The sequence below is a fragment of the Lepidochelys olivacea genome (genome assembly GCF_965140295.1).
Source record: "Lepidochelys olivacea isolate rLepOli2 genome assembly, chromosome: 2".
NCBI classification, from domain to species: Eukaryota; Metazoa; Chordata; order Testudines; family Cheloniidae; genus Lepidochelys; species Lepidochelys olivacea.
Window position 1 is genome coordinate 176,920,867 of NC_140412.1, and position 13,371 is coordinate 176,934,237.

Below are 13,371 nucleotides of genomic sequence, written 5' to 3' on the forward strand. Positions count from 1 at the left end.
GCAGCACAGACATTTAGCACTAAAGCTACAGGACTAATGTTAGCTGGCAGCAAGAGAAGTCTTTTTTCCAAGAGAGGGGATGGGTTGCTGGGTCCAGGTGCTAGGTCAGGTGTGTGGTCAGGAATTCCAGCCTGGCTCTCTCTTTCCCTCACCCCAGGAGTTGGGGAGCTATTGCCCCATGTGTTGCCTCCAGATGGTGTGTGTGTCTGTGTGTGTCTGTGTGTGTCTGTGTAGGAGGGCTGGCCTTTGGTGTCAGGGGTGTATGAAGGGAGCCTGGCCCAAATCTTTCTCTCTCCCCTTCCTGATGTTGGGGGAAGCTTCTGCTCCCTCTAGTGCCCCTGTGTACGTGTGAATGGGGGAGGGGAAATGTGCCACTTGCTACAGGAGGTCACAGGGAAGGGAGTCCGACCTGGCTTTCTTGTTTCCTTGCCCCAGCAGTTCCCTGCCATGCCCAGTGGAACTGCACTACTGCAGGAACCTGGCTTCAGAATGTTCAGTGATTTTGGCTATACTATATTGTACCATACTATACTATACTAACAATTAACTAACTATGCCAAAGTGAAAACATTTTTTAAACAGGACTGCTGAGCTCCATCTCAGGCCGGGGACCGTAGAGAAGGAACTGAGGAGTCATGGCCACATACGTGCTGTTAAGGCACTGTGTGTGCGTGGCCCACGTGGGTACTGCTGTACAAATCTCCGAGCGAAGGAGCAGGGACTCACCAGCACCTGGCATGGAGCACCCACAGGGACATCTCGAAGAAGAACATATTCTCAGGCTAAATTACAAAGCTGGTATTTACAGTAAGCTTCAGTCTTCTCAAAGATTATTACAGGGAAGAGTTTTGACAAACTAGGGCTTGATTCTACAAGCACTCTCTTCTCAATCCAGTAAAGATTTAAGTACATGTTTAACTTTAAACATGAGTAGCCCCATTTACACCACTTAGATAGCAGAGAAAAAGTAGGTTAGAGGAGAGGGAAGAGACACATAAAGGGAAAAGGTAGGAGAAAAGAGACAATAAAAGGAGTAGAGCAGAGAGAATAAAGACTGGAGAAAAGATGAAGAGAAGAGGAAAACTTGGGAGTGGGGAACTGGAGAAAACAGAGCCAGCATAATTACAGCAGTTCTTGGCCATCTCACAAGGGTTCTATTTTAAGAACAGCTGATATAGACAATGGAAAGAGCGGGAGTGATAGAGTTGGAGCCTGAATCACCTGATCCAGGATAGGAAAACCAGCAAACAAAAAATCCAAAGGACCCTGATTGTCATTCTCCAGACTGAGTGTGTCACAACCTACAACAAATTCTGTTTTTCCTTTGGAACCTTTATCCTCTTATTCTGAATTAGCTGCAGTGCCCCTGCCAGCCCATGGTTTCTTTTTACAGTGAAGCCTAAGCAGCCTCCATACATCCCTGCCCCACCTACAGGTTCATACTGAAAATAATATCAGCTCTAAAGTTCCTGCATTTCCAAAAATGCCTTTACTGAAATGGTGGATGTAATATGCCTGGTTTTTAGTAGAGCATTTGCTAAAAATTTAAAGTGTCTCATAATATCTTATTGCAAACATAGCTAAAATCAGCCTGGATAATGAACACTGTCACATGAACTGAAAAACTAGAAGGAATGCAGGCACAGAGCAATGTTACACAATAATATACTGAGTTTTGGAAGGGGCAATGTACAGTGGGGTACCACAGGGGTAAAATGGATCAAAGGCCTGATCCAAAGACACTGTAGTCAATGGGACTCTTTCTATTGATTGTAATAGACTTTGGATCAGACCTTAAAAGGAGGCAGTAGCATACTAATGAAATTTGCTAAGAATACTAAAATGGGAGGAGATACAAACACCACATAGGGCAGAGATATAATATACAAAGGGACACTGAAAGATTTTAAATATGGGCAAGAAATAAGATTCAGCTGGGTAAAAATGCTAACTAAAATAGCAAGGGTGAAATAATGTGAAATATATATACTCAATGGCAAGAGGACAATTAAAATGTAGCAATGCTGAAAGATACATACCATCAGGGTCAAACTAGTCAGGAGTTTGCAATGTGATACAGCAGCAGAAAATGGTTGAGTTAACAGAGGCATCAAAACACAAAGAATCTTTATAGAGCCCGGTGTGACTGTATTTGGAATATTGCATTCTGTTCTGGGCACCTCACCACCGCAAATCAAAACAAATTGGAAGGTGTTCAGTGAACAGAAGTAATTTGGGGGCCAGAGAGATCAACTGATAAGGAAAAATTAAGAAAGCTCAGTGTATATGCAACAGCTCATGTGTGTGGGAAGGATGTTACTAGTCTAAGAATAACTAAAAGATGTACACACTGAGGTGGGAAAGGAATTATTTGGTTTGGTTTAGGAGTAATGAGATGAAATGGAGAAAGAGAATTTAAAGGCTGCATAACAGAAAAAATACATAGGCTGTTTGACAACCTATGTGAAATGGATTTGTTGTCTTAAGCCCTGATCCTGCAAAGAATTATACACATGCTTAATTTTACTCACTGTGAGTAGTCCCAGTAAAGTCAATGGGCTACCCACAAAGTGTACTGTTAAGCATGGCCATGGTCCATCTTCCAATGTCTCTTCAGTTGACTGAATTATCAGCAAATCACTGGGTGAGTGATTGTTACGTATACACCATTGCCCTCAGTATCTATTTTGGGGCACTTATCTGGTTGCCTCCTTTCACGGTAATAGCTGAGCACCTCTCAGTCTTTAATATATTTATCCCCACAACATCCCTGTGAGGTGGGGATCCATTGGCTTCATAGAAAAGACTGCAGCCAGAGTACCACCTGCCTGCTTTGTTTCCTTCTCTTGGTTATTGGGGCGACTGTTGCATTGGACCTGGAAAACCTGTTTGTTCCACACACCATCAAAGAGATTCACAGTGTCTGGAATATTATTTCATGGGAAAACATACTCTCAAAAGGGACATATTTGGATACCTGGTGATGGTTTTTCTACCATGTACATAAACTACAGGAGAAAAAAGCTAGCAGCCAAAAACTCCTCCACATTGGTTTCATTCTTTCAGTGCATTATCCATCTATGATGTCATAATATTAACAATACTTAGCAAATTCCAAACATTAGCTAATTAGCCCCCTTAATACTAGTTAATTAATCCTCTTCAAGGCAGATATTGTGATTAGTCTTAGTTTACAGATCATAAAATTGAGGGTATGTCCACACTTAAAACACTGCAGCTGTGATTCCATAGCACTTCAGTGTAGACACTACCTATGTAGTACTCCTCCTCCCTGAGAGCAGTAGTTAGGTCAATGCAAGAATTCTTCCATCAACCTAGCACTGTCTCCATCGGGGGTTAAGTCGGTATAGCAACATCTCTCAACGGTGTAGATATATCACATCCCAAGAGAGATGTAGCTGTACTGATGTAAGTTCCTATTGTAGATCAGCCCTGAGGCACAGAGGTTAAGTGGTAACACCACGGGCACAGATGAAGCCAATATCAGAGGTGGGAATTAAATTTAGGCATTTGGGGTTCTCAATCCTATATGCAGGTCACTAGATCACACAAGTAATTCTCTTCTTTGCTGTTGCTAGTACAGTGCTGGGGTTACATCATCTGCTTGCACACACTGGATGCATGGAAAAAATTATTGTACAAATAGGGCCTGATCCAAAGCCCATTTTAAAATTAATTAAAGTTAGTCTTTCCATTGACTTCAATAGGCTCAATATCAGGCCTTTGGAATATCAAATTAATCTGAAAAATGTAAAAATGTGTATTAATCAAAATCCTTAAAAATGAGGTATGTCTGACTGAAGCAAGAATTGCCTTTTGGGGGGAAATAAAATCAAAGACTAGATCAGAGGGAAAAAAATCATAAATGTTTAAGCTAAATTTCAACTACTATTTAGGTCAAGAACTTTTTATATACATATGAACTTGAAAAGGATTGACTAAAAGAAAATATAGACAGGAAATTGGACTGGAAAGTGTTTGTGCATAAAGACCTTTTATTAAATAACTTTTAAAATGTTTTGTTTTCCCTAAAGAAATTGCTGAAAGAAGAAAGTCTATGTCTATTGGTATGTACAACGCAATATTAGCCCCGAATAGATTCACTGACTAATACCAGTATTTATAGGCATCAGGCCAAAAGTTTATTTCCATGTCTAGTTTAAGTACTTCTTATGAGCCATTCAACAGCAGATACTGATATGATGAAAGCAGTGAAATATAGTTGTGACTGAAATTCAACTGCAGTAATTAGAAGATAGCTCTTTATCTATACACAGCTGCCAGAAGTCCATATTAATTCTAAGAGGCTCTGTACCATAACATATACTAAGAGTAAATGAGGTGAAGGAGGAAGACAAAACCATCAGATAAGTAACTGCATATATTTCACCTGTTGCAAGACTTCCACTAAAACACATTTTTATTGATATAGGAAATACCAATATGTAAATCTTAGCTATTCAGACAAATGACATTTGTATTGGTTTCACATAAAAACAGTGAGTTGAGTAATCAGGGTAGTGATTCTCACTTTTGAGTGTTTACATGTGGTTTTGACTGAGGCCATATTTTTGGAGAATTGTGTTTATTAGAAATGTTATAGTTCTCCTGAGAAGTGACAAACAGATACATTAGGAAAACTGTTACACTACTGTTACACATAGCAAGCAATTTATTTTATAGCTGATACATAATGCTGAAAAAGAGTGAAATAAGGATCATGTGAAGCAAGTCTTGCGGGAAGTTACAATGCTTCAAGATCAAGCTTAACAACAATACAAAACTCTGATTTCCACAGGCAGAATATATTTTATATCCTTTCAAGTACACATTCTTGGGTCAGAGGAATCCACATGTTCTTGCTGCCTAGCCATTGCCAATTGGATAAACAAGGTCTATATTTTAACAGACTCCATATTCATGTTTTCCCCCAAACTGATGAATTTTTCTAATGCTCATCTATCACATACATTTACAAAATCAACTGTTGATTGTGGGGATGTATTAACTTCTCCACTCTGTTATCACTGGAATCCATGTAGCTTTTTAAACAGGTATACCCAATAGTATTACTGGACACTAATTACATGACCATCATTTTCTTAACTTATTCTGTACTACCTCTCCTCATGGATGACAACCCTTTCTTGTAGAAGGAGATTAACTCTGATATCAGTTCTAAACTTATCTTTTACAGTTTTAGATAAAGATGAGCTCCCAATTTGCCATAAGCTAATATCTGAACAGGGATTCAAGTGAGGGGGGCAGGGCGAGGAGAGCATGAACCCCTTTTCCCCCTTCTGTAAAAGCAGAGGAAGCACTCCTACTTCTCTCCGGGATTTCAGTAAGCAACATTCTCCCTGAATATCCCCAAATCCTTGGCTGGTATGGTGAGAGCCCCCCTCTCCCATTTCAATCTACTTTAACTACTTGACTGGAATATGCCTTCACAAAAACATCCAGTGGTCTCATTCTCTAAATACTTGTCCACTATGATCTAGCTCTTTTTACTCTTCTCCCTTCTTGAAACCTTCTTCATCAGAATATATCTTCTACCCACCAGATATTCCTTGTTGCCAAATGCTGTGTCTTTTCAAGGTTTGGACTATCTTTATTTGGAAGTTTGTGGTTTATCAGATATCTCCAAAATTTCTCAGTGAGTGTTGCTGGTGGGGAAAAGATATTTTCCCTAAACATTTCAACATCAGGACCCAACAAAAACATATAGGGATATTTCCTAATTTATTAAAATGAAAATGATTGTAAACTCTGGGGCAGGGATTGTTTTTTGTTCTGTTTGTACAGTTGCCTATCACAATGGGGTCCTCATCCATGACTAGGGCTCCTAGGTGCTACAGTAACACAAACAATAAATAATAATACTAATGCTGCTGGACCAAGCTTTATAAAAAAACAACAATAAAATACCACAACACTCTGCACGATCCCCATAGAGCATAAACAATTTCTCAGTTACCTCATGAATCAACATAACATTAAAGACAGGTTTCAGAGTAACAGCCGTGTTAGTCTGTATTCGCAAAAAGAAAAGGAGTACTTGTGGCACCTTAGCGACTAACCAATTTATTTGAGCATGAGCTTTTGTGAGCTACAGCTCACTTCATCGGATGCATGCCGTGGAAACTGCAGCAGACTTTATTTATATACAGAGAATATGAAAAAATACCTCCTCCCACCCCACTGTCCTGCTGGTAATAGCTTATCTAAAGTGATCATCAGGTGGGCCATTTCCAGCACAAATCCAGGTTTTCTCACCCTCCACCCCCCCACTAATAAACTATTTCCATGTTTAAAACTTTCAGCTTTGTTCCCAGGAATTCAAATGAAAAAGAAGCTCAGAATATAAGACCACCCCCTAACTACACACACAACCACATTAACTGGGCATTTCTGGTTATGATCATCAGGATGGAAATGGTTAACAATGCTGTCATTTCAGTGGTGACAACAGGCTGCAGCGCTAATCCCCTATTGAGTTGACTGGGGAAGTGCACAGGTTTTTTGGTATGCTTGTTCCAGTCTGGCTGGCTGCTAACTCAGAAACCCAGCCATGTATCATTTTACATTGTGAATGTTCCCTTCATATCCAGAAGGGCCCGGACACTTTCTTCTTTCTGCCATGGAGATGTAGATTCTAGAAAGCTTTGTGACTCTTGCCCACATGCTCAGGGTTCAGCTGATCACCATATTTGGGGTCGGGAAGGAATTTTCCTCCAGGGCAGATTGGCAGAGGTCCTGGAGGTTTTTCGCCTGCCTCTGCAGCATGGGGCACGGGTCACTTGCTGGAGGATCCTCTGCTCCTTGAAGTCTTTAAACCACAATTTGAGGACTTCAATAGCTCAGACATAGGTGAGAGGTTTCTCGCAGGAGTGGGTGGGTGAGATTCTGTGGCCTATGTTGTGCAGGAGGACAGACTAGATGATCATAATGGTCCCTTCTGGCCTTAATGTCTATGAATCTATAAATCCAGGGAAAAACCTACTCCACAAGAATCAATGGATTTTCCCCTCCCATGGATTAACTGTGTAACAAGTTAATTTGTAATTTACTAGCTACTACAAGGGTAACTGTCAGGTTGCTGTACCAGAAAAATGTACCATTCTATGTTTCATATTCAAAGTATACAAAAACACATTCCCAGCACTATTGTACTATGTACCTAGAATCTCTGTGTCTTAGGGTTTTATACTGCTGTCCATCACTGCAGTATCTGAGCACCTTCCATGTAAAGCGGACAGCAATAGTGCAGTTCCCGGCAAGCTTCAGGGAGTCCCTGGCACATTTTCCTTTTTGGGATGAAAACTGCTTAGGGTTTTGTGGGTTTGATATTTTGGTGATTACTACTTTCCAATTTATTTTGACCAGGAATGGGAGGTTGGAGACAGAACCGTAGCTGAAGTTCAGGGTTGACTGACAGCTTCTTGAGCCCTGGACAAACTATTGCATTTTTCAAGGAGGCTGGTAAGTGTGCTCTGAAGGAGCCACTGACCATGTCCATTAGTACTGGCATCCAGCATGGATTCGTTTAACTGGTTGTGGCTGTTATATTTTCAGAGCTTCCTGACCTTCGGAATGTGTGATGGGTCCAAACTCAGCTGGGGTGGTGAGGTGGATATTTCAATCTGGTCAGAGGTAGAATTTCCTTTCCCAAGTAGCTCCATATATATTCAGTTGATTTTAACAGCGGGGTACACTGACAGCTCTTCACAGTGGTTGATGCTTGGGTCCAGTATCGGGGGTATGGAATCTGGGTTGATTAGCCAGTGCACCATGTTAAACAGCTCCGATGACCAGGATTCTGCTGTATTAAATGCAGAGTAGACAGTCTCTTGTATTGTAGTGGCATAATCCTGTTAGAGTTGTGTCACGCTGTCTGGAAGCATTCACAGTTGTGAGCCACTCCAGACAGCGTGACATTGAAGCAGAGATCCCTGGGGTTACCCCGGGTCCACCCTGAAAGATACTTTGAATTGACAGATCACAACTCTGTCACTCTTAGGATTCAGATGATCACTCATTTGTGTGTATATGTTTGCTTGCTTTAACCTGTAAATAACTCATTTCTTTTTTCTAGTTAATAAAGCTTTTGGTAGTTTATTACAGGATTGGCTACAGGTCTTGTCTTTGATATGAGATCTAGGTTACCGATTGCTCTGGGGTTAGTGACTGGTCCCTTGGGACTGGAAGTAACCTGCGTGAGGTGTGATTTTTGGTGTAAGCGACCATTTGTTTTTTGTGCTGGTATGTTTCTTCGGACTTGCTCCTTCAAGGTACTGAGCATTCTGGACATATCCAATAAAGCACTTAAGCATGTACTTCACTTTAAGCACATGAGTTTAAGAACATGTTAGACAAACACCTGTCAGATGGCCTATGTATACTAGATCCTGCCTCAGCGGAGAGGGATGAACTAGATCAGTGGTTCTCAAACTTTTGTACTGGTGACCCCTTTCACATAGCAAGCCTCTGAATGCAACCCCCCCCCGATATATTAAAAACACTTTTTTATATATTTAACACCATTATAAATGCTGGAGGCAAAGCGGGGTTTGGGGTGGAGGCTGACAGCTCCCCATGTAATAACCTCGTGACCTCCTGACCCCCAGTTTGAGAACCCCTGAACTAGATCTCTCAAATTCCTTTCCAGCCCTACATTTCTATGATTCTATGAGGTATCCCCATTTAAGCCAATAGGGCAACTCATGTGCTTAACTTTAACCACATGCTTAAGTGTATCACTGGATCAGATCTGAGTGCTCAGTACATTGGAGGATGAAGCCCTCAGTGTATCTGTTCTGAATCCTGCGCAAAGATTTTAAATTTCCTAACCATTCTTTTTTAAATGAAGTATTTAAAAATCTTCATTTTGTACTGAAGAAAAGAAGTGAAGTATGTGTCCGTTGTTACTAATTTTTATTACTCATATCTAAGTATTCTTTAGTTATAAAGAGAAAAGACATTCTGCTCATTGCTTTTCAAAGGGCTAAGGCTCTGTTTCTGCAAAACCTTATAAGCTTGCATAATGCTTAATGGTGTGAGTAGTCTCACTGCAGTAAAGACTACTCAGATGAGTAAGGACTTGCACTGGTAGATGCTTGGAATCCTAGGCTTTGTCTAGCCTCGGGACATTTCCCCAAAAATTCAAACTGCTTTAAAATCAAACCAGTTTGAAATTTTGGGAAACTGTCCACAGTGTAGACCAGGGGCGGGCAAACTTTTTGGCCTGAGGGCCACATCGGGGTTCCAAAACTGTATGGAGGGCCGGGTAGGGAAGGCTGTGCCTCCCCAAACAGCCTAGCCCCCGCCCCCTATCCACCCATGACTGCCCCCCTCAGAACCTCCCACCCATCCAACCCCCCCGCTCCTTGTCCCCTGACCGTCCCCTCCCATGACCCCCATCCCTAACCACACCCCGCCAGGACCCCACCACCCATACAATCCGCCCTGCTCCCTGTCCCCTGACTGTCCTCTCCCCTATCCACACCCCCTCCCCCTGACAGGCCCCCTGAGACTCCCACGCCTATCCAACCCCCCCCCATTCCCCATCTCCTGACCACCCCCCCGCAGAACCTCCGCCCCATCCAACCATCCCCTGACTCCCCTCCCTGGTACCCCCGCCCCTTATCCAACCCCCTGCTCCCCGCCCCCTTACCATGCCGCTCAGAGCAGCATGTCTGGCAGCCTCGCTGCCTGGCCGGAGCCAGCCATGCCGCCGCACTGCTCAGCAGGCGCTCGCAGCCCTGCTGGCCAGAGCACTGGAGGCACAGCAAGCTGAGGCTGCGGGGAAGGGGCCGGGGGCTAGCCACCCTGGCTGGGAGCTCAAAGGCCAGGCAGGCCGGTCCCGCAGGCCGGATGTGGCTCGCAGGCCATAGTTTGCCCACCTCTGGTGTAGACAGAACCCTAAAGATCCTAGTCAATGCTTACTCAGGCAAAAGAAGATCAGGACTGCATGACAATTTAGGACAAAGAGGCCTTTGAAGAACTATGTATATAAGCTTGCCGATGTTAGACCAAGAAAGTTCTGTTTGCCCCTTACTTTACTGTTCACTAATACACTCAAAATTAAAAAATAAAAGCTATTGGAAATGCAAAGGCAGGCAGGACTTACCAATGAGATACATGCCGATCCAATCCCCTGCATCTACTTCTTCCTTTATATCCCAATAGATCACTAGGTCCTGTGAATGTCCTATGGAATAATACGAACTGCTGACCATTAGAGTAGATCGGCTGTCTGAAGTGACCAGGTCAGTGTCACTGGTGGACCGTGGAATGGTTACCGTCTCATGGGAATTGTTCCTGATGTCCATGTTATGAAACTGGTCAGGGTTGTAGCTGTATCTGAGCGGTTCTTTACACCGGCGCCGATTCTGTGAGTTCCTTGATGGAGACGCCATGGCAGCCAGGCCTAGGAACCTGTTTTGGTACAGATTCTGTGAAGGGGAAGAAAGGAAAGAATATTATTTAGAATACACATTGTTGAATTTTATGTGCCAGCTTAGAAGGGGCATATAAAAAGGTACACTGGAATAAAAAAAACAATGAATGAACAGTCTCTTCATACATGACTGTGAAACAAGAGATACAGAAATTTTTTCTACAGGAGAGACATATCATGTATCAAACTTTTTATTGATTAATCATGTCTATGGAGACAGCTGTAAATGCAAGATACACATGAGGTTCCCCCTGTGTAACCAGGCTCTTCTGTAATAGGGATTTTGTGGAGAAACAGATGGTGGTTCATTTCTCTACACACCCACACATACACTTCAGGCCATGGGATGGGGCAAAGACTACTAGAGATCCACTCTCTTCTAAATTAATAGAAACTCCATCCTCTTTCAAACACCATCAGCTAAATTCATCGCTGAAGTAATTTCCAGTGGAGTTTACATAGGGATACATTTAAGCTCATGCTCCCCATAAAGAACAATTTCCACCACTTTGAGATACCAGCCAGTGTTCAAAAAGAAATTCTCCTCCCAGATTGAGATCCAAAGTACTCCTGCCACAAAAAATGAATGACCCCTTCAGCCATAATGGATATGTATTCGTGGCAGAGTAAACTGAATTATTCCTCTCCAGTTACCCTAGTTCAAGTGAGAGTAGCCACACTGTGAAATTACACTTGAGCTGCTGCACCCCCCATGGTGCTGCACTCACTCATGTGCAGCAGTAAGGCTTCAGGGGGCACATCCCATGGTTCCTAGCACTGCTGTAAGATGAGCTGCTTTTTGAATATTTTCCTAGTAACTGTGGGAGAGTGTGTCTGTCTTTTCTGGGAACACAGGAGAATTGTGGGAAGGCCCTGGAGGACTACCGTCACACCAGTGGCATTAGCTTGTGTCCAGACTGCAGAATGGTTGTGCTAGCAGCCAGCAAATTGTTCTCACTTGATTTTATCCTTTACTCTATCTCGAGCCAGCCAACCCAAGTGAAAAGCACCACTGCACTGAAGTTAAGGGCTTGTGTGTGTGGACAAGACTCAGGATGGGGCAACACTTGTGTTATAACTCAAGTTTATTCTGAAGTGAAGACAAGCCCACTGTGAGACACTGCTTGTTGTTTTACTTTCAGACACCATTTGCTGTTTCTCTTCACCTGCTCTCTCCCAAAAAAAAGCAGCTCTGCCATTCAAATCACTCAGTCCCTCATGTATTCCTCTCATTATCCACCTGCCTCCAGACATGCTGTCCAGCTCATCTGATACAAGACCAGAGAGCTCTTCACAGTTTCCTCTGCCATAAGAAGGGCCTTTTCACATGATCAGGAGACAAATCCATTTGAACTGAAATGCTTTAAGTTTAAGAGGGGGAAAAATAATTCTGTGAATAAAAACAATATTTTAATTCTGAATCCTATTCACAGCCTTGTACCATAAGTACAATACAGTATGAAAGATATTTTATTGACTAATAAAGCAGACTACTTTGAATAACTGGAAAAACAGCAAGATAATTAATTATTAGTATTACTATGGTGGTAGCACCTAGGAGCTCTAGTCATGGACCATGACCCCATTTTGCGAGGTGTTGTACAAACACAGAACAAAAGACAGTCCCTGCCTCAAACAGTTTGCAGTTTTATTGTTTATACAGCACCCAAAGTATGATAAGCCATTTACATACCCTGTCCCCAAACACTTACAATATAGTGGCCCAATCCTGCAAACACAGAGCATAGTGTTTAATACCATAATCAGGCCCACTGGGGACTCATTCACAGTGTGGACACTACTTCTCATAGTAAGTGTTTGCAGGACTGGGCCCTAAAGCTACAACACAGAAGGCAAAATAGGGGCAAGGGACAGGTATACAAAAGCAGGAGCAGAGGGAGGAAGACAGTAACCCTTGACAAGTGGGCAGGAATGAAGGAATACAGAGAATAGTTTACAGCGTTGCTTAGGTAGCACCACATGCTACACACCATGTTAAGTCTCTTGGATTTTTTTTTTAAACAGTTGTATTTATTTATGTATGTTAACAGGAAGGTGTGTTCACTTAAATAGGCCTCACTGTGAGGATAACGCCATTATACACAAGGCCAGAAAATGACTTGGATCTAATTTTATTGTGGATGTGTAACTAGCAAATGCATCATTTGTCTATAAAAAAACCTATAGTTTCTCACATGCAGTAAACAATATTTTTAACCTATTGTGTAGTTCCTGGAAAGGTGATGGTATTTACTAAGTTTCAGTCAATAAACGTAAACCCAATAAACGTTTCTGTCACTCAGCATAGGATCCATATGCTATAACTATGGCACAACCTGAGACAATCACCAGTCTGTGATGGTGAGACACCAACTCCAAGAGTTTCAAGCTCATTATGAGGGATGGCCAGAAAAATTCTGTTTCCCCAAATATATTGAGGATTTGGAATTTGCGTTTTTTCCTCATCAGGACAAAACTGAGACCTTTCAAAAACGTTGGCAGAAAAACAGAGAGACTGATCCACCTACCCCAGAATAGCCAATAGACCAGTGGTTAGGGCACTCTGTTGGGATATGCAAAACCCAAATGATAGTCTGCCTAATTCAGAGTAGGGACTTGAAGCTGGTTTTCCCATATCCCAGAGTCAGTCTCTTTCTTGCCCAAATAATATTTAATTATTTATACAGAGGGAACAGTTCCAACAAGGGTTATTGAGAAAGAACCCCAGAATAGCTAGGCAGTCAGGGCACCACCTGGGATGTTGGAGACCCAAGTTGAATTAGGCATAGCAGGGACTTTAGACTAGATCTTCCGCATTCCAGGTAAGTACCCTAACCACCAGGCTATTAGCTGTTCACCTGTGTCCTAACCACTGGACTGTTCTGAGGTCT

The 13,371-nt window shown here is 42.4% G+C and overlaps 1 protein-coding gene across 1 annotated transcript in view; it reads right to left on the reverse strand.

Moving 5' to 3' along the window:
- Nucleotides 1–13,371, reverse strand: part of HECW1 (HECT, C2 and WW domain containing E3 ubiquitin protein ligase 1) — a 349,448-nt gene that overhangs the window by 227,558 nt on the left and 108,519 nt on the right. Inside the window, exon 4 of the mRNA XM_084619634.1 lies at nucleotides 10,151–10,475. Within this exon, the coding sequence (XP_084475760.1) occupies nucleotides 10,151–10,475 (325 nt within the window). The remainder of the gene's footprint in view (nucleotides 1–10,150; nucleotides 10,476–13,371) is intronic.